The sequence below is a fragment of the Eurytemora carolleeae genome, unplaced genomic scaffold (assembly GCF_000591075.1).
Source record: "Eurytemora carolleeae unplaced genomic scaffold, Eaff_2.0 scaffold40, whole genome shotgun sequence".
Lineage (NCBI taxonomy): Eukaryota > Metazoa > Arthropoda > Copepoda > Calanoida > Temoridae > Eurytemora > Eurytemora carolleeae.
The window spans coordinates 813,605-840,936 of NW_019396035.1; the positions used below are offsets into that span (position 1 = coordinate 813,605).

At 33.2% G+C, this 27,332-nt stretch overlaps 3 protein-coding genes across 3 annotated transcripts; 1 reads left to right on the forward strand and 2 right to left on the reverse strand.

Moving 5' to 3' along the window:
- Positions 1 to 667: 667 nt before the first annotated feature.
- On the reverse strand, positions 668 to 7,058 carry LOC111698575 (uncharacterized). The gene is made up of 3 exons (XM_023468939.1): positions 6,957 to 7,058; positions 5,919 to 6,020; positions 668 to 2,053 (listed from the first exon to the last, which is right to left on the reverse strand). Exons 1-3 carry the CDS (start codon positions 6,965 to 6,967, stop codon positions 844 to 846), a joined length of 1,323 nt encoding a protein of 440 aa, XP_023324707.1. The 5' UTR covers positions 6,968 to 7,058; the 3' UTR covers positions 668 to 843.
- A 2,204-nt stretch (positions 7,059 to 9,262) lies between these two features.
- On the forward strand, positions 9,263 to 17,036 carry LOC111698620 (probable iron/ascorbate oxidoreductase DDB_G0283291). Its single transcript, XM_023468994.1, has 10 exons — positions 9,263 to 9,354; positions 9,974 to 10,043; positions 11,034 to 11,134; positions 11,602 to 11,754; positions 12,681 to 12,783; positions 13,601 to 13,719; positions 14,878 to 15,034; positions 15,358 to 15,485; positions 16,479 to 16,551; positions 16,844 to 17,036. The coding sequence occupies exons 1-10, from the start codon at positions 9,316 to 9,318 to the stop codon at positions 16,981 to 16,983; spliced, it is 1,083 nt and encodes a 360-aa protein (XP_023324762.1). The 5' UTR covers positions 9,263 to 9,315; the 3' UTR covers positions 16,984 to 17,036.
- A 1,606-nt stretch (positions 17,037 to 18,642) lies between these two features.
- Positions 18,643 to 26,592, reverse strand: LOC111698222 (leucine-rich repeat protein SHOC-2; the record flags this gene model as incomplete). The annotated part of the gene is given in 8 exon segments (XM_023468508.1): positions 18,643 to 20,053; positions 20,299 to 20,376; positions 20,657 to 20,755; positions 22,210 to 22,271; positions 22,928 to 23,052; positions 25,066 to 25,308; positions 25,682 to 25,862; positions 26,300 to 26,592. Coding segments are annotated over 8 exon segments (1,117 nt in total), but the record flags the coding sequence as incomplete, so codon positions are not given.
- Between the last annotated feature and the right edge of the window lie 740 nt (positions 26,593 to 27,332).

Below are 27,332 nucleotides of genomic sequence, written 5' to 3' on the forward strand. Positions count from 1 at the left end.
TTCTATCGAGTTCACATTTCCTTGGTTTGGTTCTATCGAGTTCACATTTCCTTGAGACAAATCTGACAAGGTGTTCACGTGCTAAGATCGGAAACAAACAAACAGTGTCCGAATTTAATGAATTTAAGCCGCGTCTCAAATCACCCACAAACCGGTTTCAATTGAACGCCGGCTTAAATCTTGAAAAAACTGAATACAATTTTAAGTGGAACCAATCATATTTGAGCCACGGTTTAAATTTAAGCCGCCGCTCAAATTCTTTAAATTCGGCCTCAGAAAGTACTAATTTAAGTGGTAGGTGATTGCATCAATACAATGAAGACGACTTTCGATTTCCATTTTTACTTACATCAAGCTGTTAAACAGCATGAATACATATAAAGAAAGAAGTCAAGAGAAGCTGTCAACTAAAAAGTTTCTCTGTGATTACTTGTAAACTGGCAATTCGAAAAAAGCTATTTAGCAATCAAAACTTGAATATAAAGTCGTCTTCATTGAATTGATATAATCGCCTACCACTGCATAAATAAGATGATTTGGAAAGATATGAATAAGTTTATAGTTTCAATAGTTTCTTTGAAGAAATTGAAGAAAAAGAAATATAAAATAATGTGTTCTCACCTCACATTAGCACCTTGGACACCAGTCTCAACATTAATTAAAATTATTAACAAGTTTTTTTTATTTATTTCTCGAATAAACATAAATAAGTGAAGTTTAATAATTTAAGAGAATGTATAAGAGAATAGTAGGAGCAAGCTCAGATTGAATTTACAACTGTAACATTGTTTATCAGGGTTGTCTAATACAACCTACTCATCAGCTAGTTTACATATACAGGGTTTACTGTTCTGGCTCCTCCGCCTCATTCTCATCATAGTAATAATAATAATAATATTCTTCTCCGTTAGGACCTGGAGATGCGGGAGCAGATATAGGTAGATTATCGCTATTTGTGACTGGAGAAGGTTCCTGAGTAGTGGCTTGTAGAGGAGGGAGAGTATCCTCGCTAGAGAATACAGCAGTGAAGGGACGGTTGGTTACAGGGAATGTGGTTTCCTGTCTCCGAGGAAAGGTTGTTCTGGGTCTGTCGGTGAGAACCTGAATCCTTGGAGGGGATGTGGCAGGGACTTCTGTTTGAATCTCAGGGATGAGAACAGGCTCAAAGATTTCCTCTTGCGCCGGGCTGGGTTCAGGCTCTCTAAAGCTTGGCCTGGGTTTGCTTGGTCTGGGTCTAGGACGGAAAGCTGGTCTTGCTGGTTCTTCAATCTCCTCCTCCTTGATCTCATCAACTATGGATTGAAGAGAAGCAGGAGCAGGTCTACGCTTCACTTCTTCAGGAGCAACACGGTTTTGCAGAGGAGCAGACTCACGGTTAACAGAGTTTCTGACAAGGTTTGCGGATCCAGATCTTACTCTTTCAGGTAGAGCTCCGGTATCAAATCCAGCCTTGGACAGTTCAACATTGTCAAACTTGATATCTCCATAATAGTTCTTACATTCTTCAACCTCCTCAGGGTCTGCACACTTTCCAGAGTAAACGTCGGAGCCGAGAGAGAAAACAGTTCCCAAAGGACATCCATATTCTCTGGGTACTCCACCAATACAAACAAAGTACTGTCTACAGTCTGCAGGATGAGCATGCTTGGTGAATGCTCCGATGGCTCCTCCTGAAGGACACTTAAACTCCTCAGCTTCTCCTTCTACAGCGATAACAACACTCTTGCACTCTGGAACCTGATCTGCCCATTTGCATCCACGATCCACAGAATCATATGCCAGGCCTGGGGGACACTCATATCTGTTGGCTTTTCCATCCAAGCACTTCCAGAATACACTGCAGCTTATCTCATCTGCAAATGTACCGTAGAGTCTGGGACAGTTCTGGGTTGAAATTGGAGGTTCAAGCTCAGTTCTCTCTCCGCACTCTACAAGATGGAGCTCAGCACACTGCTCCAGGGTGAAGGTTGGATCTGTATCAATAAATCCGAGACCATTTCCACAAGTTTTCAGCTCTGCAACCCCTTCCTCACAATACCAGTATTTGTCACAACTGAAACAAAAAATAACGTTATTAAGACCAGATTTAAATGCCAGTAGCGTTGAATGAGACGGAAGTAAACTAATTGCTGTTTAAACATGTTCTCAAACCCCACCCTGATTCATGAACTAGATTTTCATCCTTCTATCCCTTGCCATATCATTCTTAACTATTACTTAACGTATTCTTAATTCATGTCCAGTACTAGCAACTCATTTTAACAACATTAAAGTTTTAATCTATATCGGTTTAAGTTTAATTCAATGCTCTCGCCAGTGTTGAGGTTTTGACATTTATTTTTCAGCGGACAATGGAAAAATTTGTTGCCGGACTTACACTGATCCCATTAACTTGCAATTCCCGTGAACTTGGAAGGAAAATTATATGTATCTATGCGGCCAGGGTTCCGGGACTAAATATATATTAAGAATATCCTGAGGGTTCTACAAGATCCACTAGAGCACATTCTAGAGTGTAAGAACACGGAAACAAGGAAGGGAGGAAACAAGATTTAACCTCCTCAAGGTATATCATCAAGGTCTACACTCAAACATAAAGGTCAGATTTTGAGATGACCAAGATCGAATTCCAAGTTCTTGCTTCAAAACTTGAAAGTTGTTTTTGAGAGAGGTTTAAATACTAATATTTAAACCTTTAGGATGCACGTGAACGATTCTCAGGGTTTAAGGAACTAAAATTGCCCTGAGTTAGAATATAATGGGTCAATTTGACCATTTAGTTTAGCTCCAAGTAGACCTTGAGTCTGTCAACAGTGCAGCCAATCCAACCAATGTTCAAGGACAAACATTAGTTTAGGATAAAACAAAGGTTGGGCTCATATATCAACTACAGTACAATGTATTACAACATATGAAATATCATGTACAATATATGTACAATCTATGAACAATGTAAGTACAATCTATGTAAAATCTATGTTAAATCTATGTACAATCTTTGTACAATCTATGTACAATGTATGAACAATGTATGTACAATGTATGAACAATGTATGTACAATGTATGAACAATCTTAAGTACAATTTACATGTCGGTACAAAAACTAAATTTACGGTTGCATTGACATTAAAGTAAATTAACAATGAATGTTTTTTTTCTATAAAAAACTGGATTGTTTACAAAACTTGCCACTGTCATCGTTATCTAACGCTCTTTAAATAAGATGACTGCTAGAAGCTGAAAAACATCTGCGTTTAATCTTCCTAAAGGATTAGAAAGGCGTGGGTTTAACCCTTCTAGATCTAAGCATTGGATCTTTTAACCTTGGACAAGTTATCCCTATCCTAAACTAGAATACTTATAAACAAGGGGGCGGGGGCAGACGAACAGAAATAAAATCAATTCTGTTACATTTTGGTATTTTTTACTGAGAAGTGAACATTATTAAATAATACATTATTCAATCAGTTCAAAAATGGTGATAAGTGCTGCTATGGTTGATTTTTTATTCATTAGAAAATATGAAAACAATTTTAAGATTAATTTTTAAATTGGTTCAAGATTTGAGATTTGACATTTAAAGTAGACGGGCCAGGAGCTTAACCGTAATAAATTCAAATATTTTTAAAATTTTTGTTTGAAGTTTTGAATGTGTTTTTTTCATTAATTTCCAAAAAAGTTGAAAAGTGATAAAAAAAAGACATTTCAAGTTGCTGGACGGGGTTTATGTTCAGTAGAGACAGATGAAATGATTTTTAAAGTAAATGTGTACTCTGAATTAAACCTAGTACAATCAGTCACATCGATATGAATACACAAAGTACAAAATTGTACATAAATATTATTTTCCCAACAAAATCATTTATTTCCCCAGAAGTTAACTGTATAGATAAAACCCTAAAAACACCTTCTGACGCCCCGTGATTTATTTGAAATCCTAATAAATTGACCTTTTACCAATAATTACCGAGGAATTCCTTGTTTCGCAATCAATTAATTTAGATAGTTCCTGATCTACATTCATACATTTAGATAGTTCCTGATCTACATTCATACAGTTAGATAGTTCCTGATAAACATTCATACAGTTAGATAGTTCCTGATATACATTCATACATTTAGATAGTTCCTAATATACATTCATACATTTAGATAGTTCCTGATCTACATTCATACATTTATATAGTTCCTGATCTACATTCATACATCTAGATAGTTCCTGATCTACATTCATACATTTAGATAGTTCCTGATCTACATTTATACATTTAGTTAGTTTCTGATCTACATTCATACATCTAAATAGTTCCTGATCTACATTCATACATTTAGATAGTTCCTGATCTACATTCATACATCTAGATAGTTCCTGATCTACATTCATACATTTAGATAGTTCCTGATCTACATTCAAACATTTAGATAGTTCCTGATCTACAGTCAAACATTTAGATAGTTCCTGATATACACTCATACATTTAGTTAGTTCCTGATCTACATTCATACATTTAGATAGTTCCTGATATACAATTCATACATTTAGATTGTTCCTGATTTACGTTCATACATTCAGAGAGTTCCTTATCTACATTCATACATTTTGATAGTTCCTGATCTACATTCATACATTTAGATAGTTCCTGATATACACTCATACATTTAGATTGTTCCTGATTTACGTTTATACATTCAGAGAGTTCCTGATCTACATTCATACATTTAGATAGTTCCTGTTCTACATTCATACATTTAGATAGTTCCTGATAAACATTTATACATTTAGATAGTTCCTGATCTACATTCATACATTTAGATAGTTCCTGATCTACATTCATACTTTAAGATAGTTCCTGATCTATATTCATACATTTAGATAGTTACTGATATACCCTCATACATTTAGTTAGTTTCTGATCTACATTCATACATCTAAATAGTTCCTGATTTAGATAGTTCCTGATCTACATTCATACATTTAGATAGTTCCTGATCTACATTCATACATTTTGATAGTTCCTGATCTACATTCATACATTTAGATAGTTCCTATCTACATTCATACATTTAGATAGTTCCTGATCTACATTTATACATTTAGATAGTTCCTGATCTACATTCATACTTTTAGATAGTTCCTGATCTACATTCATACATTTAAAACTAGATTAATTTCCGGCATTCTTAAGCTTAAATGCATTCCAACAAGTAGCAGACATATTACAAATATTTTCAACCAGTTTGATCACTGATAAGTGTCCTATTCCATATATGGATATGAAATACTGTATGATACTGATTTGAAAAGATGGCACTAGGTATTTTTAAAACTCATTTCAATTATTTTTACAGTTAGAAAATGAAAACTCCCAAGCATTTGAAATTTCATCCTTGCAAATTTCTAGAACTAGAAAAAAACCCCGCCCATAATATGGCCACGCCCTAAACTAAAAGGATATGTTTAGCCACACCCTTTGTGCTGTGCTCATAAATATAGGATTTTAAACCTTTCAAAAAGAAAGGATTAGGTTAATCCTCTGAAAGGACAAGAGTTAATCCTTTAAACAGTGGGATATGCAATTAGCTCTATTATTTATCTGCTTGAGACGAAAGGGGATTAAATATATATCAAAATAAGAAGTTAGTTTAACTAGCCAAGAATAAATGAGGATAGTATCCTAGTATTTACCTGTATAAATGAGGATAGTATCCTAGTATTTACCTGTATAAATGAGGATAGTATCCAAGTATTTACCTGTATAAATGAGGATAGTATCCCAGTATTTACCTGTATAAATGAGGATAGTGTCCAAGTATTTACCTGTATAAATGAGGATAGTATCCTAGTATTTACCTGTATAAATGAGGATAGTGTCCAAGTATTTACCTGTATAAATGAGGATAGTATCCTAGTATTTACCTGTATAAATGAGGATAGTATCCAGCAAAACTATCCGGACACTTGAAATCATCTACAAGCTGGGCCTGGGTTACCCCGATACAGAAGATTAATGATAAAATCCTGAAATAACAAAACAAGTTAAATATTTATCTAGTGTATTCAGTGTATTTTCCCACAACAGTTAACCAGCATAGTCATGAACAATGCAGCTCTAGATACAGACATATATCAACGCCACACTTACGCTAATTGTCAAATTAGCCAACAACAAAAAGAATGTTTAAAATGAAATAAATAATCTTTTTCAATTATTTCTGGTATAACCTTTGTTACATAATTCGAAAACGAGGAGAAGAAATTGCCACAACATTATCCATAATAATTCTTCTATCAATATTTGTTTTAGCATTGGAATTTCAAATATCACGCCATGTATAAAGTATTTTATTGCACCAAGCAAAATCCTGAAAATCTGCCAAATTGTCAAGAATAAAAGGTCAAAATTTCCAGAGCTAATCAGACCACCTTGAGTAAAAACTAAAACTTCTGTCCGTCCCCCCTGGTGTAAATACTCATGTGTAGAATTTGACATTGAATACATTGAATGTATCCAAGATTGTTTTCTGCCCAAGGTTTAAAGCTCAACACTAGCGATGCATGAGTTTAAAACAACATCATGGTCCTCTCAATGCATATATTTTACATCAGGCAAAAGTAAAATTTTCACATGTACGATGTACTATGTACATGCATTGTGCCATGTTCAAAGCCCATGTACAAGTTTAGAATAATATTTCCAGCTAGAGATTGAATTGTTGCAAAATATGAATATAGGATGATATCAATGATTCCACAAAACGTCATGGACAGATGAATGCAATTTCACTTATATACTTTCTATACGTCACCCCTCATAGTTCACAGTTATTTTAGTATTAATAACTTTTATTTGAGATTTTAGAAATTCAGTAAAATACTAAATATATATTTCTAGGTTTAAATAGATTGATAGATTTATTCCGGATATTTGGTTTATTTCACATTTTCTTTATTTACCTTCCTCCCATGTTGCGCGCAGGAGAGTGAACGAACAACTAAATGGCCGTAAATTCTTACGCGCGTTTACCCCTCCTTCGAGCGCGGGTTGGTTTGCACCCAACAGCAAGAAGGGAAAAATACCAACAAGGTTCTGAAAGGGAGGACTAGTCCCAACAGAAGGGTGATAAAAAATGGTTCTGGAACAAAAGACAGTGTTGATTTTGTGGGGGAAATGATAGGGCTTTTGGACACTCGGAAGTCGGACACGGTTTTTGGAAAAATAGGACAGAGTTTCTTGAAAATATATAAAGTATTTTTTAGGAACTTCTGGGGCTTTGGGATAAACGGACACGGTTTCTGGCATAATAAGACAGGGGTTCTGACATAATAAGACAGGGGTTCTAGCAGAATAGGACAGGGGTTCTGGCATAATAGGACAGGGGTTCTGGCATAATAGGACAGGGGTTCTGGCATAATAAGACAGGGGTTCTGGCATAATAAGACAGGGGTTCTGGCATAATAGGACAGGGGTTCGGGCATAATAGGATAGGGGTTCTGGCATAATAGGACAAGGGTTCTGGCATAATAGGACAAGGGTTCTGGAATAATAGGACAAGGGTTCTGGCATAATAGGACAAGGGTTCTGGTATAATAGGACTGGGGTTCTGGAATAATAGGACAAGGGTTCTGGCATAATAGGACTGAGGTTCTGGAATAATAGGACAAGGGTTCTGGCATAATAGGACTGAGGAAAAGGACATATATTTTTTAATAGGAGATTTTATATTTTGTCACACTATGGTTAGCTCGGGACAAAAGATACTCCAAAAAGACGAGCAACAAAAACAAACAAAAAACAACAAAAAAAAGCACGTCGTGCCTCAATTGCATTGTTATTTTCATTAAATGTTTGTGCACTTGTCTTGATACAATGTGGTTATTTCTAGATTTCTATTTTTTTTATAAAATCATGGAATCAATTTTCTTTATCGCACAGTTCTCTACCTTATAGTTAATTTAACATTATACCACTGCTTTAATGAAATTGACCAAGAACTAAACATGAATGATAAAGTGCATAAAAGTTAAGAGCTCTAATTCATTAAAGTTTTTAACTTTGCAGAAATTGATAAAAATTGATAAGAAATTGAGTTTTTGTTACAAACTCAAATTTATAATCCCTATATCTTTGCAACCTGGTGGTGTCAACCTTTGATATCTCAAACTTGGATTATTTGATCTGACATAATTTATACTTTGAAATATCCAAGGTTTTTGAAATTTTTGGTTGCAAAGATATTTAGATTATTAAACCAGAGTTTGTTGCAAAGACTCAATTTCTTTGACGATTGGCTTTATTGATTTTAACGCACTATATCACCATGGTTCACCGCAAATGTGCTTAAATAATTTATGAAATATTAAATTTCTTTCAACACCATGGTTTTTAGAAAGTCGTTCTTCAAGTGTTCACTGTTCATCCATAATGGTTAAACCTAAATATTTTATTATGGACCTTTTACTGAATAGATAAAAAAGTTTGAATCGTTCGAACCAGAATGATGTAAAAATTAAAGAACTATAAAAAAGAAACTTTGGGTGTTACATAAGAAAAAGAGACCCATTAGTGTTTTTTGTTCGGTGTTATTTTCTGAACGGTCTTAAAAAATAGCTTTGCTTGGTTCAGTATTTGCGTAGGTTTACAATACTATTACTGTTTGAATGATTTATTTTGGTAATCTTCGGCTACTAAGATTGCGCCAAATACAGTGTGATCCCATGCAAATTGGAATTAAATAACGGCCTGACAAAATTGAAATTGTATTTGATTTTTTAAAAGTTCAAAGCTAATATAATATTAAATTTTAAAATTTGTTTTTACATAGGATATCGGACATCATAAAACTGAAACTGAAGATTAATGACATTTTAGAGACTGAATATATGTATATTGTATATATCTACTGAAGATTGCTGCAAGGCATGAAACATGAGATCCTGAAATATGTTGAAATGTTTAAATTTTGTAGCTGATACTTTCAATGTATATTAAAATATTATAGTCCTTGAATTCGGACGACAAAGAGGACAAGTATGACTTTAGAGAAAAAAGAGCAACCTATAGCCCAGGGGAGTGTAAAAAAATTAACCTCCCCCCACTGGCTAAAACGCCTAGAAGTCTATAATCAGAAACATGATTTAACTTCTCTTTCTGTAATAATCCCCTTTGGTGGCAGATTTTATATTATTGACCCTTGATTTCAACTAGTCTTAGTATTAATATATTCAACTAGTCTTAGTAACAATATATTCAACTAGTTTTTCAGGATTTTCCTTCAAATATTTTCAGTTTATATAAAGTTATCTTGTTGAAGCTATGGGAGATATACACCTTCCTATAGTATTTATAAATAAGGTTTATTTTTATCCAGATATATTTAGACATAAATCCAAATACGGTGGGATAAAAACAATACAATGAAAAGGACTTTTTCATTTAAGTTTTTATTGTTTACAAGCTTTTTTCGAATTACAAGTTTACATATAACTAAAGAGAAGCTTTTTGAACTAACAGCTTCTCTTTGCTTCCATATATGCTGTTTAAAAGCTTGATAAATCAAAATTGAAACCGAAAGTCGTCTTCATTGTATTGGTATAATCGCCTACCACCGTAGAAAATTGTTCGGTAATGTGTGAATATAAGTACAAATTCAAGAAACGCAAATTGTTAAAAAAAAATTTATTTTATCTGATTATCCGATTACTTGATAAACAAGGCAGCTTGAACTTTGAACAATCTAAAGTTTGAGATTACTTATATCTGTAAGAGTAAATACTACTAATGTAAAAATTTCTTGCAGGGAATCAGAGGCGTACTCAGGAAGGGGCCCCATTTAAAAAAACCACTCTGGAAAATTCCTGCGTACGCCCTTAGTAGTTTTTTTCTTAGCTACAGACTCGCTCTAAGATTAAGAAAAATACTTAAATTAAATACGTAATATATTGAAATATTTATATGAAACGAATTGTCTCAGGAAGGAACAGATCGACAATTTGAGGGAAGAAAACTCATCTCTGCATTCCAGGAATATGGATTCTGTTTAGGTAAATTTGCAACAGCAGATCCGAAATAAAACAAATATTTGTATTAGTCGTGAATCTATAACGAGTAGGCGGCTATTTTTAAGCTTTTGTCTACCGGAAGCCGGAAGTCTTTTATTTCCAGAAATTCATTTTTTTTTTGATGGCTAATTTAGTGTTATAAAAATCCAGCCGCGTCATGTAAATAGATATTATATTGAAATCTTAAATCTAAGATTTAGAATATTAAATTATGATGATTCCTTTTATATTGTAAACTGCAAAATTTATATATCCCAAAATGGATTCCAAATGAAATCAAACTTTCCTCAAAAATGGCTTAATTTTAAAAGCAATATTAACAAGGGTTACCAGTGGAATGTAAAAATCGGGTTAGGGGGCCGAGCGCTCTGGCTAGATCAGACTTGAGAAGTTGCCGCTTGGGAAATTGAACATTTGGGAAGTTTCCGCTTGGGAAATGACTTTGGGAAAGTACCCGACCTCGTTCAACTACCATACCTAGTCGGTCGCACCCTTTAATGTTCTGTATATTCAATGAACTATTGATAAATGAGTTTTTGCCACAAACTCAAAATTATAATCCCGATGTCGTAGATCTTTGATATTTTAAACTATTGATTCTGATAGACCAAAAAGCCTAAGCTTGAAATATCAAAGGTTTACGCCATCAGGTTTCAGAAAAACTTGAGTTTGTGGCAAAAACTCAATTACTTTTAATTTAAATTTATCAGTTTTTTGGTGTTTTTCTTTAAGTCTCTAAAGCAAAAACTACGATTCTAACATCTAACAAATTATTCTTTGCATTTGCACCAACCAATATGCTTAAACTTAATTTTGCATATTTGATAATTTTCTATACTTGGGTTCGCGAATCAGTGCCATAGCAGATTCACATTGATGCATAAGTTGTCTGAGTTTTATCCTATTTTTGATTTAACTAGTTCGTTTATTTTCTTTTCGTTTAATAAAAGTTTAAAAATTAAAATATCATAGTTGGAGGGGTGCAAGGATATGACCCTGAGCTTGCTTTATCCCTCGCAAAATGGTTCTTTCTCTCTCTCAAAACAGACCAAAAGATGAATCTTGCAACTAAAGTGAGTTTTCACACACACAAAAAGATGGAAAGAAAGAGAAGATGTCGATTAGCAGATTCTATGTAAAGGAACTAAGTTTTTGTCACAAACTCTACTTTTCTAATCTCTATATCTTTGCTTCCCGATATCGTAGACATTTGATATTTCAAACTCATGAATTCTGTTAAATCAAATAATCAAAGGTTTACATCATCAGATTGTACAGATAAAGGGATTAGACAATTTTGTGACAAAAACTCAGTTCCTTTGTAATTTGACCAAGGCTTGTAAAAAATCTAAACCTTCATTGTATTGATCTAAACCCTGACCACTGTATACTATAGCTTAAATATATATTTTTAATCCAGAAAACTAGAAGATTGCATGGCTTGAGGTTGATCAATAGTTAGAAATAATAATGTAAAATCATTTTAAACAAGTATTGAAGATTGTTAACTTTATTTTGGAATGAAGAAACATTTATTCAGGGGTTTGTATCGGAAAACAAGAATGTATATCGAGGATATTTCCCAATACAGCCAGGGAATCTCAGCTATAAGGAGGGGTTCGAGGCAGGAGAACATATTCAAACCATAGAAGATAACCCTCTCCTAGAAAACACCCCTTTTCCAAATATTGAGGTATGGCATTATTGATTATAGTTAAGTATTACTTGGCCTTAAGAAAATGTTTCATATATCCGAGTTGTTAAAAAAAAAGATTTTTTGCACCAAATTAAACAAAAATTACAACATTTGATCGGTTATGGTAATGCTAATAATACTTTAAACAAGGCCGTTATAACTGGGGTTTTCTGTGGGGGAGGTGGGAGGGGGGAACGACTATAACATAGAAGTTTTTATTTGAGATGAAAACTTGTCATTTTATCTTGATTTAAAGATCTTTTACATCTAACATTGTTTATATGATTACACTTTTTACTTAGCTTAACCATTTTCACGTTTTCTAGTTAGCTTGAATTTGATGATATCCATAGCTTACATTTTTTTTTATCATATTTATTCAACTACAAAGCATGATATATTACAAGTAGGCAATTTTTACTATTATTTATTATTAAACTAGTCATTTAAGTTTTTTTTTCATATTTATTCAACTACAAAGCATGATATATTACAAGTAGGCAATTTTTATTATTATTTATTATTAAACTAGTCATTTTAGCTAAAATTTGATGATATCTATAGCTCACATAAAAAATCTTATATTATCTTTTATTATCATTTTTTATTAAACTAGTCATTTTAGCTAAAATTTGATGATAAAAAAATCTTATCATTTTTTATCATTTTTATTATTATTTATTATGTAACTAGCCATTTTATCTGAAATTTGATGATATCTACAGTTCACATAGAAAATTTTATTATTAAATTGTTCAGTCTTGCTTAATTTTGTTTTTTTCTAACAAACTACTAAATACACTCGAAAACCAACCTTTCTAACCTAATAACAGTTTTATCTTGGAAAAAATTTGAAATATTTTAAGTTTTTGACTGAATATAAATCATCAGTGTTAAAAGTGTTAACAGTAAATCTAATTCAGGGAATGGAAAAAGAATGTGAATGGTTTAAAACAGGGTTCACCAAAACTCGTGCTTCCTTGACTTTGGCGGCAGAAACTCTAATGGAAATGATTGCAGAAGCAGGTTTTTAAATCCTGTATAGGGTTGCCCACAAAGGATGAGACTTTGCAGAGACGACTGTACAAAATTTCTCCGGTATTTTCCCTTAGATGGATGGTTCTCTGCAACTGCAACCTTGTTTCCTTTAATTATTCCAAGTTCGTCCTTAAATTGCTTTATATTTGAAGAGTTTTTAAGTTGTCAATAAAGTTTTATCCCGTGTGGGTAACCCTGTATATCTACAAATTATGTATACGATGTGGGCACAGGGTAATGGGTTTACATAGAAATAATTATTGAAAGCAACCTTCATAATTAAGGGGTCTGATTGTCTAAAGAGTTAGGAAATTGGTTTGCCAAAACTTGGTCACAGCCCTTAATGTTAATGTTATGTGGCAAGACATGTTTTGTATTATAAGCAAAATGAAAATAGAACAATTATGATATATATATATATAGTGTATATCAAATTATTGGTTTTAGTTCGGTTTGATTTAAAATTTCCACTAATTTCTGGCATTTACAAACTCAATTTAATAAAGGCTTCCTTCTTGTCTTTCAGCTTTCACCTTTCTTGTTTATATCCTTCATTACTGTCACTAATCAATCACATTATCTACATTTATTTCATCTGTAAAAATTGGATTTATTTCAAAACCTTATTATGCATATCTTTAAGTTTTATCTGTAATAACGATTCATTAATATAAATAGTAATCTAGAAAAACGAGCCATGTTGATTAATCCAATTGCAGTCATGAGCGAGCCTGGAAACAAACATACAGCTCTACAGTATATAGATCTTAAAATAATCTTTGTATTCGCATTAATAAAATTACAGGTGGAGAAGACAAGTCCTTTTTCTCCTCTTTCAAAGCTGGAATACCACTTTCTACACACAGAATCATCAGATATCCACACAGAGATCAGGAGATACCACCACATGCCAGAATATCCAAGGTTAGATATCCACACAGAGATGAGGATATATACCACCACATGCTAGAATATCCAAGGTTAGATATCCAAACAGAGATCATGATATACTACCACATGCTAGAATATCCAAGGTTAGATATCCACACAGAGATCCTGATATACTACCACATGCTAGAGTATCCAAGGTTAGATATCCACACAGAGATCAGGATATACCACTACATGCTAGAGTATCCAAGGTTAGATATCCACACAGAGATCAGGATATACCACCACATGCTAGAGTAGCCAAGGTTAGATATACAATCAGGATATACCACCACATGCTAGAGTATCCAAGGTTAGACATCCACACAGAGATCAGGATACTACCACATGCTAGAGTATCCAAGGTTAGATATCCACACAGAGATCAGGAAATACCACCACATACTAGAATATCCAAGGTTAGATACTTAATTTACACAAGAAGAAAAGTAATTAATTTATTCCATTATTAAATGTTAAGGTAAAAAATAAAAAATTTTATGACAGCCCAATTAAATTCACTGTTCAAAACTTAGTGTGAAAGTTTAGTTTAAGACAGGGTTTCCAACGGAAGTAAATTTACGTGCTAAAAAATCCGCGAAAAAAATGAGGAAAATGGACATCAAATATTAACATTTTTACCCTTCAAGATACTTTTTATCAAAAATTATGGATATTTCTCAGTTATGATATTTTTAATTTTCCAAGAAAATTTACACTTTTATAGCTTTAGGTTACAAATAAAAAGCATGTTAATTATTAGAAATTAAAAATTTTCAGAACTGTAACAAATCTCAAAGATTAATGGTGAACCACACTTTCGAGAAAGAAGGGGTGTTTCTTGTGAGCCCCCCTATACTTCAGTTCATCCTAGAGAACGGAGGCCACCATTATCTACATTTTAAAATTAAACTAAAACAGATTTTCATCCTCCCTTTTGCTGGTTATCTATTATATTTCTATTTTATAGCTAGTAAAACCTTAAAGTTGATAATTTGAAAATATTTGTTCAAAATCAAGTAATAGTCAATTCGCGTTTAAAAATTGTATAAGCTTCTCTTTTCACCATTCCTCCTAAAATCAAATTTTTTTTCATAATCACTAGAAAAGTTTTGTGATAAAAACCTAATTTCTTAAAAAAAATATTGCCAGGATAAGATAATCTCAACTGGTGCTCATGTGGATTCAGGCTTTCTCACCCTTCTTGAAACCTTCGGGCAACCAGGACTAGAGCTGGAGCTAGACGGAGATTGGAGATCCGTTCTAGTTTCTCAAAACTTACTAGTTGTCAATATAGGAGAACAATTAGGTACAGGATTTTCTAACCTTATATCTTTACAACCTGATGTCGTAGACCTCTTATATTTCAAGCTATTATTAATCATGTTAGATCAAACAATTTGCAATATAAAAGGTTTACACCATCAGGTTGCAAAGATAAAGAAAGACTCAATTCCTTTATATTTACTCTAATATTTGAAATGAAATAACTTTCATGGGTCGCGATCAAGAGCTAAAGTGATTAGCTTTCAGCCTATACCCCCTTTCATTTTTCCTTTACAGTCCCTTTAAAATGATCACTTTGTTATCACTATTATCAATAAGATTTTAGATGTGTCAATAATTAATTAGCACGGATGAGTTGTGGTGCGTTTCGAGCAACTATACACCGAGTTGTGGATATTGGAAAGGACAGAATATCGATGCCATTCTTTTACGAGCCCCACTGTGACTTCAATATCAATACAACTATTCCCAAGGAAAGCTTCGAAACTATATGTATAGAATAATTTGACAGTCTGAAAACTGTAGAAATGTGAGTTTATGACAAAGTTTATGTTTTAATAACTTTGTTGGAACATTCAACAAGAAATTTATAAAAAAAAACTACAATTAGGGTTTCCGATTTTTGCGGATAAAAGTTCCGTAAAGGCCTTAGCTTGCGGAACCTTTTCTGAAGCTGTTAATAAGGATAAAAATTAACTTTACGGAGCCAAATTAATCCGGAAAAATATGAAAACCCTAACTATACAATTGGCTGAAATTTCTTTGCATTATTAAGTCAACAGAATAAAAGAAAAGCTGTAAAATAAAGAAAAAACAGCTATACTGATGAATTCAATATGGATCGGTAACAATATTAATATTGCCTGCACTTGACTTTATAGTTAGCCCTGGCATATTTTAAACGATTAGAATATTCTAGTATGATAACTGAAGGTTGCCGTATGATTTTTTTAGTACTATTAGCAAAGCCTATTATTCCTATGATTATCATACAAGGAAATTTTTATATTTAAAAAAATACAATAAAGACGACTTTCTTTTTCAATTTTGATTTCTACCAAGCTTTCAAACAGCATGGATATACATTAACATGGAAACAACGAGAAGCTGTCATTTATAGCTTCTCTTTGTTTACTTGTAATCTTATAAGTTGAAAAGTTAAAAATCACAACTTAAATAGAAAAAAGTCTTTATTGTATTGATATAAATGCCAACCACCGTACCAGGGAAATTTTTTACAGGTTCGTTAAAATTGAGATAATTAATTAATTTTTAAATAAAAAAGTCTTTATTGTATTGATATAAATGCCAACCACCGTACCAGGGAAATTTTTTACAGGTTCGTTAAAATTGAAATAATTAATTAATTTTTAAATAATTCTTAAAATTCTTTAATAAAATTCACGATACTTTCTAGTTTTAAAAGCACTTCTACGATATTCTTTTTTCAAGCTTTGCATTTACAGAATCTACTTGGAAATGGAGAAATACCGAGTAAGGAGTTTGTTCCTTTCGCAGCTTTCATTCTCAAGAAACTTGGTAATTTGTAATTGTCATTTTTTTATATTACCTAGCTACAAATATAATTTAGATTCTTCTTTTTAAAAAATGAAATTTTTGGTAAAAAGTATGAAAAGGATAAAAAACTTGAATTTTTTGTCCAATTTCTCAGTTCCCCTCCACCCAGATATTCAAAAATCATTCCAGACACCGGGTTAATTCTTAAAAATATTCACCACTGTGTACAACTATAGGTATACATTTTGCTACGCAAAACATTCTTCTGTACTATACCTAGACAATAATTTGTTATAAAACATTTGTATTTCAGTGATTTATGCCGAGTATAGTGGTTTGTATGAGAATCTCCCAGACTGGATAAAAGAAAGATACTTGACTCCTAACCATTTTACCAAGCTCTCATGTTGGGCCCTGGACACTGATCTCATTATAGACGGAGAGAAACATTAAAATAGTTTATCACTATACTTGATCTTTAGAAATATATTATAAATAATAATTCATTCTTGTCTAATTTTACATTATTTGAATTTAGTTCCACATCACAACACACATATGGACCCTGAAAAATGACGATCTGACCCGTGTAAAGTCCACAAGAAAATTAATGTGACCAGAGCTGGGAACTTTTGAATGGTGGATATCGGGATTAAGGCTTAATCCACTCTTTTTCTTAATCTCCAGATTAACATAATCTTGCAATATTATCTTACAATTGTATGAAAAACGATAAAATTCAAATTAATATTTAATCATCTGAGAAGTGAGAAACTGTAGCAGCCAATTAGAGAAAAGCGGGCAGAACAGAAATATTCTCATTGGAGAAAACAATTAACGGATATCCAAGGAGATAGAAAAAGAGTGGATTAAGGACTAAAATGAAAGGTTTCCACAGTGAATATTTGGATCAAGAAGTCAGGATTAGAGTTTATCCATTCTAAAGTTTTCAGCTCAGAGCTTGGAACTTTTGTGTAGATTTTGCTTCATCTCTTGATTTTGTTTTCCCGCCATTTCTCTGTTCACTAATTGGTTGCACCGAAAATTCCATTACTTCTGATTGGTTGTTCAGTTTAGTTGTTTAATATATATATATATAAATGAATATTCGTGTGTTTTTTATCATTATTACAAAATTTTCTCAGATCTGTACCTGTATTGTTTCAATAAAAAGTTTGAAAGAGAGAGTTTCCGCACATGAAACTCTGGTCGGTGGAATTTTAAGCCAGCACTTCCCTGGATATCGAATAAATATTAAATTAATCTGTAGATTAATAAAAGATCGATATCAAGCATAGCTCTTGATATCTACAAGACAAGAGTTCCCCACCTCAGGAATTGAAGTAGAAAACTGAAAAGTCAGAGGAGTATCCAATATCCATAGCATCTTTGACAGGGATATCAGACAAGTTGGTTTAATAAATTTCACTTTTAAAATAAAATTCTTAAAAATGACAACATTATATTTTATTTTTAAACTAATAAGAAATTTAATCCATTTCTATTATATTTGCGAAACCATAATTACTGCAATTAGTTGCAATAAAACTGCTTAAAACTGGAAAATAAAGCAATTGAACTAGTACAGTTTGACAAATATCAAATATAAGGAAGGAATCTATAGTATCTTCAATATAGTTATCAAATGACAACTGCGCGTGAAAAAAATATAAAAATATGCTTTTTTCCATATGTGCAGATATAACTAAATGAAGGAAGGAAAGTAGTAATAAAAAGGGCTGAAAGTAAGGAGCATAGGAAGAAGAAGACTGAACGGAAGGAGCATGAAAAGAAGGAAAGAGAATGGGAAGGAGAAACTAGAAAGGACTAACAGGAAAGAGAATATTAAGATTGAAAAGAGGATGTGAAGAAAAAGGAAGAATTATAAGAAATAAAAGGAAGTGTAATGTTAAGAAAACCATGTTTTATGAAAAGAAAAGAAACTTGAAAGAATGGATTTAAAATGAGTCCAAGAAAAAAGCTTTCAAGTGCCTGGAGTATTCTGTACTAAATTATATAGTGTCCTGACCTTAACAATTAAAGTATTCNGTGTAAAACTGAATCTCGACGAAGAAATCTGTAACATAATATCTAGGGTTAAAACAAACCAAATCAACAATAATGGATTTATTTAAATTTTTCTATATTTTCCCTAAGCAGAAAATATAACAAGCATTTTCACATATTACATATAAATGCGCTATGTTTACAAACTAAATAACATTTGATAAACACATTAACCCTCCCCCCCCCTCACTCACATTCATGGTTGACAGTATGTAAAACTCATATTGAAACTAAAAACATGAAAACTGACAAATATATTAGGATCTATTTAATATCCAGTCATGATTAGGAATACCATTTATCATTGTGTTTAGATAAAACATAAAACAACGGAAGAACATCAACATTGTTTGTAAACTTGATAAAAAAATGTCTGCATAAAAACTTTTGGAACAATTCTCTGTATAATAATGGGACGAAAACACTTGAGAGAGAGAAATCATTTCTTGATGGGAGAAGTTTTCTCAATTTCATAAGACGAGTATGCTTTATGATTGAACAAATTTAAATGATGGGACGAGCATGCTCTAAATGATGGGATGAGTATGCTCTAAATGATGGGATGAGTATGCCCTAAATGATGGGATGAGTATGCTCTAAATGATGTGACGAGAATGCTCTAAATGATGGGAGGAGTATGCTCTAAATGATGTGACGAGAATGCTCTAAATAATGGGAGGAATGTGCTCTAAATGATGGGACAAGTATGCTCTAAATGAGAGGATGAGTATGCTCTAAATGATAGGACAAGCATGATACGAATAATAGGACCAGAATAATCTATATAATAGGACTAGTATGCTGTAAATGATGGGATGAGTATGCTCTAAATGGGGACGAGTGTGCTCTATAAATGCTTTAATTGATGGCACGCGTGTGCTCTAAATGATGGGATGAGTATGCTCTAAATGATATGTAAAATTTTGAACACCATCAAATATGAACAAGATTGTCTTAACTTCTAATTGGGGCCATCCTTTTGGTAAGTTCACACGTTTTGTAACCTTTGTTTTGTAACCTTTGTTTTGTTGACTCTCAACAGAAAAAAACATTAAAATTCGTCACTTAATTCACATCATTTTGAAGGGTCGAGTAAGCTAATATATCAAGAAGGGATAATTTATAGGGTGATTAAGCTGTTTATATGAGAAGTATATTGTATTTAAAGGTGGCTGCTTTATTTTTGAAAGATGACGAGTATGCTACGTCTGTTAGGGGGACGAGTATGCTACGTCTGTTAGGGTGACGAGTATGCTACGTCTGTTAGGGGGACGAGTATGCTACGTCTGTTAGGGGGACGAGTATGAATGAACCGTGTGCATAAAAGGACAAGTGTAGAGAATGAAAACCATGAGTAAACGTTCCAAGAAAAGATTCCGTAGTTGCATACAGTGCAGTCCTTCGTGCATCTTCTTTTTCTTTACATTGTTCTATACGGCCCTTGCACCTTCAAGAACTGAAAATATAAACAAGGTTGGAAAACATATTATTGGGAGATTATTAACATCAGTTCATTAACATAAATTGGGGCTAAAAAATATCCCCTCTCCACAATACAAAGGATATTTTTTGAGGTTCATTATGCAAAACTTCTGGATTTTTAAGGGTTAAAAACATCTGAAGAATCAGTCATGAACATTTTTATATCGATAAAATACAACCCTACTCCGGCCCCCTTGAGTTTCTTTAATGTATTGCTACCTGAATAACAAGTGATGGCCCACCGGCTACGATTTCTGCAGGAATTTGAGTTAAGGGACAGTTTTCTATACTCATTATCTAGAGTTAATATTAATCAGTTTTCTATACTCATTATCTAGAGTTAATATTAATCAGTTTTATATACTCATTATTTAGAGTTAATATTACTCAGTTTTCTATCATCATTATTTTAGTTGATCCTATGGCTATTATTAAATGTCAAAAAAAATCTAAAATGTCAATCACTGAATGAAGCTTAGCAACAAGAAATTACTGTTAAAGCATGTCAGATAATTTTCTTGAGAAATGTATGAACAGGTTCAAGTATGACCTTATATTGTGTTTGAAGTGAACCCACCTGTAAGTTAGAACACAGCGCGAGTTCGAATGGAAGAGAATGTAGGTTTGGATTATCATTAACATACAGGGACTCCAGGGCTTCCAGGGAACCAATCTCCTGGAGTTAAACACAATTAACGGGGAGGGATGATTATTAATATATTATGCGTAGGAAGAAAGTGTAATAATCAAAATTATTGTTATAATATTGAAAGAAAAACCGTGGAATAATTTTGATTATTCACCGAAATCTCTAGTCTAAAGGTATGAGTTCGAGAAAAGTTACGATATTAAAGGGACTGAAGGCGTAATTTTAAGTGACCTTCCATTGATAGAGAGTCATGTACGATTCACAAGAAACTTGAGGTTACAGTGTACACTATTCACTCTGTGCTAGTGTACACTTGCGCGGTTTCTTGACAACCAACTTCCCGCTGTATAAATAAGAATATCTACGAAATCCTTGATTAGACAAAGGGTTAAAGGGTATCGTTGTGAATCGGGCATGCCACTCTATAAAATGAATGTCACTTGAAATTACGCTTGCAATCCTTTGCAAGCGTAATATATACTATACTGCACTACCATTGGTGGGAGTTCTGGTCACGAAACACGGACTTGTAAATAATATTTTTATTTATATCATTAAAAAAATTATAAAATAATAATTGAAGAAAACCTAAGTTACAATTAGATTTCCCTGGGATATCTTTGTTTTCAGATTGGTTGCATATTTGCTAAACATGATCTGTTTAAACCTACTATTTCCATACAAAATTGTATATATATGAATTTTCGTATAAATTGGACACAGTTTTATATCAATATCTAGAGACAGGAACATCAGATAAAACTTTCACGGGTCGCGATCAAGAGCTAAAGTGATTAGCTTTCAGCCTAAACCCCCTGTCATTTTTCCTTTACAGTCCCTTTAAGGACAGACATATTGACCATTTGGGAGACTAAATCATTTACCTTTTGAGACTAAAATACTAAACTCTGCACTGTAGGTATAAATACTGACATCTACAGGCTAGGATATTGAGTTGACCTCTAAATACAATAATACCTAACCTATAAAGAACACACATAGACCTATAGAGGCTTAGGTATTGACATTTTGAAATTGAATACTGACCATTGACACAAATATTAACCTCTATAGGCTAAATTATTAACCTCATTAGACTAAATATTAACCTCTATAGGCTAAATTATTAACCTCATTAGACTAAATATTGACCTCTATAGACTAAATTATTAACCTCATTAGACTAAATATTAACCTCTATAGGCTAAATTATTAACCTCATTAGACTAAATATTGACCTCTATAGGCTAAATTATTAACCTCATTAGACTAAATATTAACCTCTATAGACTAAATTATTGACCTCATTAGACTAAATATTGACCTCTATAGGCTAAATTATTAACCTCATTAGACTAAATATTGACCTCTAAAGGCTAAAATAAATACTGATATGTAAAGGCTAAAATATGGACCTCTGAGATTAAAATAATGACCTGTTAGAGGCTAAAATATTGACCTCTTCAGACTAAAATACTGACCTCTGGAAGGAATGCCAAGTAGTTCTCCCCGGCGGACAGGTACTGGAGTTGGCTGAGCTGTGCTGCAAACGGAAGATTTATAACAGTAGTATTAACAATAAAAATAATAAAAATAACAACAACAATAATTACAAATCAAATCAAATCATTGACAAAAATAAAAATAATAAATATTATTAGGATTAATTTAATTTTGACGCGAATCCGGATCTAGTCGTTTAATAAAAAAAAGTATATCCGGTTCCGGCTAATCAATGTTTATTTTGCTATTTCTAAATTCAAAACAAATTTCGCTAGTTTTTTCTTTATTTTGAAACTTGATTAGAAAGGTTTTATTGTTTGACACTAAAAATGTGTGTGTTTCCAAATGTTTTGGTTTAAATTGTGCCACTTGGATCAGGATTCAGGGAGCTGAAATGTTGCGGAACCAATCCTAAGCACTAATAGTAACAATATCAATAATGCTAAGCTGTGAGAATCATTTATGATACACTTTTATTTAAGAGTCACTGAAAATTACTTTTAGAATCAAGTGGGTCGGTTTAGAGGTGTAATTTTTCTGCTTAGTTCTTTAGATCCATAACCTACCTAATTCTTAATTCTAAAAGAACTGGGATGAATATTGTATTTGTTAAGTAGAACCAAGTCTACGGGCCGATGATGGTCGAGGTCTAAGGTCGAATATAAAAATAGAACATTTCTATTATAAATAATCTACCTATAGCTCTGGGAAGTTGTGTGAGTGCATTAGACTGTAGGATCAACCTTGTGAGTTCTCTCAACCTTCCAACCTCAGCAGGAATACTCTCCAGGTAGTTCTCCTCCAGATCCAGGATACGTAACCTTCAGGTTCAAATATAGATTAATACTAGACTCGGAAAACAGATCCAGAATACATAACCTTTAGGTTCAAATATGGATTAAAACTAGGCCCGGAGAACAGATCCAGGATACGGAACCTTTAGGTTTAAATATCATATGGATTAATACTAGGCCCGGAGAACAGATCCAGGATACGTAACCTTTAGGTTCAAATATATTATTGCTGGACCCTGAGAACAGATTAAGGATACGGAACCTTCAGGTTCAAATATAGATTAATGCTGGACCCGGAGAACAGATCCAGGATACGGAACATTTTGGTTTAAATATGGATTAATACTAGGCCCGGAGAACAGATCCGGGATACGTAACCTTCAGGTTCAAATCGAGGTAAATGCTAATCCCGGAAAACAGATCAAGGATACGGAACCTTTAGGTTCAAATATAGATTGATACAAGGCCCGAAAAACACTAAGTGCGGATAAAATAAGGATGACTCCATCATTCTTTATCAGACAAAGGTTTATAGTGGTATATCCACTCTCTGTGGAAGTGACCCTTAAATATTGCAACTTTATTAAAAGGAAAATTGTAAACAGTTTAACTTAATCTTGAAGGAAACTTTTGAAGTATTTAGTCTCATTTAGCAAGGGCTATGATTGAAATGAATTATTAGTCCTATCTCCGAACTATGACAAGTGCTATGATTGAAGTGAATTATTAGTCCTATCTCCGAACTATGACAAGTGATATGATTGAAGTGAATTATTAGTCCTATCAACTTGAAAGAATGGATTTAAAATGAGTCCAAGAAAAAAGCTTTCAAGTGCCTGGAGTATTCTGTACTAAATTATATAGTGTCCTGACCTTAACAATTAAAGTATTCATATAGTAAATATTTCATAAGAACTTCCTTGTTAAACTATGAGTTCTTGGTCTTGAAGACTAAACAACGTGAATATGACGTGCAATATTCAAGTTCACAACCTTAAAGACAAGGTTACATACAGGGCTACCCAAAAAAAGATGAAACAATGTAAAACTGCCAATATTCCATGTTAGGTAAGGTTAGCATTGAAAGAAAGTGATGTGTAAAATTATCTTAAATAACAAAGATGACGTGCTAGGGATAAATCAAGCATACAGCGAATACAGACCGCTAAAGAAAACCGTATGAATTGAAGAAACAAGCCTGAATAGAGTCCTCTCTGAAATTTAATCAAATTTAATAAGTGCCGCATATAACTTAATTGTAAATTTTATTTTTGTGCCGCGTATATCTTAATTGCATATTTTTTTTTGTGCCGCATATACCTTACTTGCGTATTTTCTTTTTGTGCCGCACATTTTCTTTTTGTGCCGCATATAAACTAATTGTATATTTTCTTTTTGTGCCGCATACAACTAAATTGTATATTTTCTTTTTGTGCGGCATATAACTAAATTGTATATTTTCTTTTTGTGCCGCATAAAACTTAATTGTATATTTTCTTTTAGTGCTGCATATAACTAAAATGCATATTTTCTTTTCATGCCGCATATAACTTATTTTCCAAATTTTCTTTTTGTGCCGCATATAACTTAATTTCATATTTTATTTATGTGCCGCATATACCTTAACTTCATATTTTCTTGTGCCGCATATAACTTAATTGCATATTTTCTTTCTGCAATTTGGACTAAACATTCGAACGGTCACTTATTCTTTCCTCTCCTTAAACAACTTGGAATAATCAGTTTGGTCGACTTAAATCGGTGTAAAACTGAATCTCGACGAAGAAATCTGTAACATAATATCTAGGGTTAAAACAAACCAAATCAAAAATTCGGCTTTGGGATAGTTAGTATTCTGGAAAGCATTTCGAAATTTTTTGGATCTATCGTCCCCAAAATTAATAGATTAATAACTGTACATTTTTTAACCTTAAAACTGTAGCCATATTTTCCTAAACAAAAGACAGGTTTTGACGCTATCTTAAATTTCGAAAAAGATAATACTTATGCGGGTGGTAATGGTTTTAATATAAATTCTACGCGTTCCTATCACATTTATTATGCTCCATATTAAGAGTCGTAATATTAATGAACTGAGCCGGGCCCCCGGAGGGAAACGCTGTGAACTGGTTGCGAGAGAGTGTGATCGAGTTCAGATTATCCAAGGAGGCGAGGAGTCCCTCGGGTAAGGTCGCGATGCAGTTGTTCTCCACGTTGAACTCCTCCAGGAGAATAGAGTTAGCAAGAGTTCGAGGGATAGATCCACACTTTAATCTATTGTACCTTAAATAAGAACATTTTTAGATTTTTGTTAAAGCAAACGATATATTATCACTAAGATATCCAGTTTGTGTACAAATACATTTTCGGGAGATAAAATTTTTGACTTAACCGCGGGTTCCCTCGACCAATTTTGCATACACAAATCCATCGCTACGAGGATGCTTTCTGGACAAAATTGGCCTTGAAAACCTTTGGTGAAGAATATTTCCAATAACTACCCTGTAAAATAGTTAAAATTATTCCCCTCATTTTTGGCGATCACTCCTTTTATCAGAGTGGTTTAAGAGATAGGAACTAGGAAAGATCTTCCATGGAACCAGACATAGAACCACCATCAGGCGGCCTGGAATCTATCCGGATAAAAGTAGAATACCTGAGACCAAGTTGACAGAGCTGAGTAAGGTTCCCTATCTCCATGGGTAAATCTTCTAGCTGATTGTGCTGAAGGTATAGGCTCGCCAGCTGAGTGCAGTCTCCTATCTCCGGAGGTAAATGTTTCAGCTGATTGTAACTGCAGTCACAGGTCACCAGAGATTTCAACTCACCGATCCGTCCTGAACAGCATTGTAACATCAAATATAATCCGTATGTTTTTTTTTCTGAAATTTCTTCCTTAGTCTCGCTTTTTAAAGTGCCAGGAAAATTTGTAGGGACAGGAACTCTGATTTTGTAATCTCTATATCTTTGCAACCCAATGTCCTAAGACCTTAGATATTTCAAACTATGGATTATGTTAGATCAAAAAATCGAAGGTTTACAATTACATCATCAGGTTAAAAATATATAAAGATTAGTAAATTTGAGTTAATGGAAAAAACAAAGAAAATAAGAAAATAAAAACAATGTCAACAAGCTTTCATTTTTAAAAATGCTTCAGAACTCTGATGGCCCTGTAGAAAATTAGAAAGACGTATTTTTGAGTTTCCAACGATTTATTGTTTAATTTAAAAAGCTCTTTGAATGTTAGAGAATAATAATTCTGAAATCGTACCTGGTAATTCTGTAATATTGTTCTCTCGTATAGAAAGGTTTGTAAGGTTGACAAGATTTCCTAACTCCGGGTCCACATCCCGGATCCGGTTAAACCGCATGTAAAGCGTTGTCAGACTAACCAACTTATACACCACGGAGGGTATCTCCGTAAGACGGTTGTGCCTGCAGTCCAGAACCCGGAGGACCTGGAGGCTTGCCAGTTGCTCCGGCAGGGAGGTGATAACGTTCTCGGAGAGGGAGAGGGTTTTCAGGTTCGTTAGGCATCCGATCTCCGGGGGCAGGGTTGCAAGTCTGAAAAGATGAGATGCTAGAAAGTAGAAACTAAATGCCAGACTGATAGAGTTCTCTGAACTGCATATTGTTTTTAAAGGATGCACTGCATAATTGAAGAATATATATCCTTAAAAAGTGTGTTCACAATTTTCAACAGTAATATATCGGAACCTCTTATCTAAGAAACGATGCCGTAGAATTTACTGTTTCTAGAAAAGGAAAAATTTCTGTCAATTCTTGCGGGTTATATAATATATTACATCTGCTAAAATTTACCCAATTATGATAATAAACTGGCCTTTTCACCCGGAAATTCCACGATTGCATCACACTATTACTTTATTATTAATTTTACTTCCCTAACTGTATTTGTATTCAATTATCAAGCAATTTCCTGCTTGGAGTTACTTCCATTTAATAGGTTTATAGTTCACCTTTTCTTTCTTATCTTATTTTTGATTTTATATACATCTAAAGAGAAGAGGGGCAGTGGGGGGGGGGGCTTTGAGAATCCAAAAGTATTTTTTAAAGTTTAATTAAAGGGACTGGGGATTCCCAGTGAGTGGGGTTCGATTTTTAGCCAAATCTATAGAAAAGAGGGGGGATCTTAAATCGTAGAACCCCTATTGGTAGAGAGGATAGTAGGTTCTCCTTCATATTCAACTTCTGAAGATATTTAGCTCGGGAGAATATCCCGTACGGGATCCTACACCAGAGTATTTATAATAAACCAATACAATAAACATATAAGATAACAA

Bases quoted from the DNA above. Each gene is read 5' to 3' on its own strand.
- LOC111698575 (XM_023468939.1), bottom strand. The intron at 2,054-5,918 runs GTAAATACTAGG...TTTTTGTTTCAG, and splicing joins TACTATCCTCATTTATACAG to TTGTGACAAATACTGGTATT.
- LOC111698620 (XM_023468994.1), top strand. From the start codon at position 9,316: ATGGGAGATATACACCTTCCTATAGTATTTATAAATAAG. The intron at 12,784-13,600 runs GTTTTTAAATCC...ATAAAATTACAG, and splicing joins GGAAATGATTGCAGAAGCAG to GTGGAGAAGACAAGTCCTTT. The intron at 15,486-16,478 runs GAAAGCTTCGAA...TTGCATTTACAG, and splicing joins TCAATACAACTATTCCCAAG to AATCTACTTGGAAATGGAGA.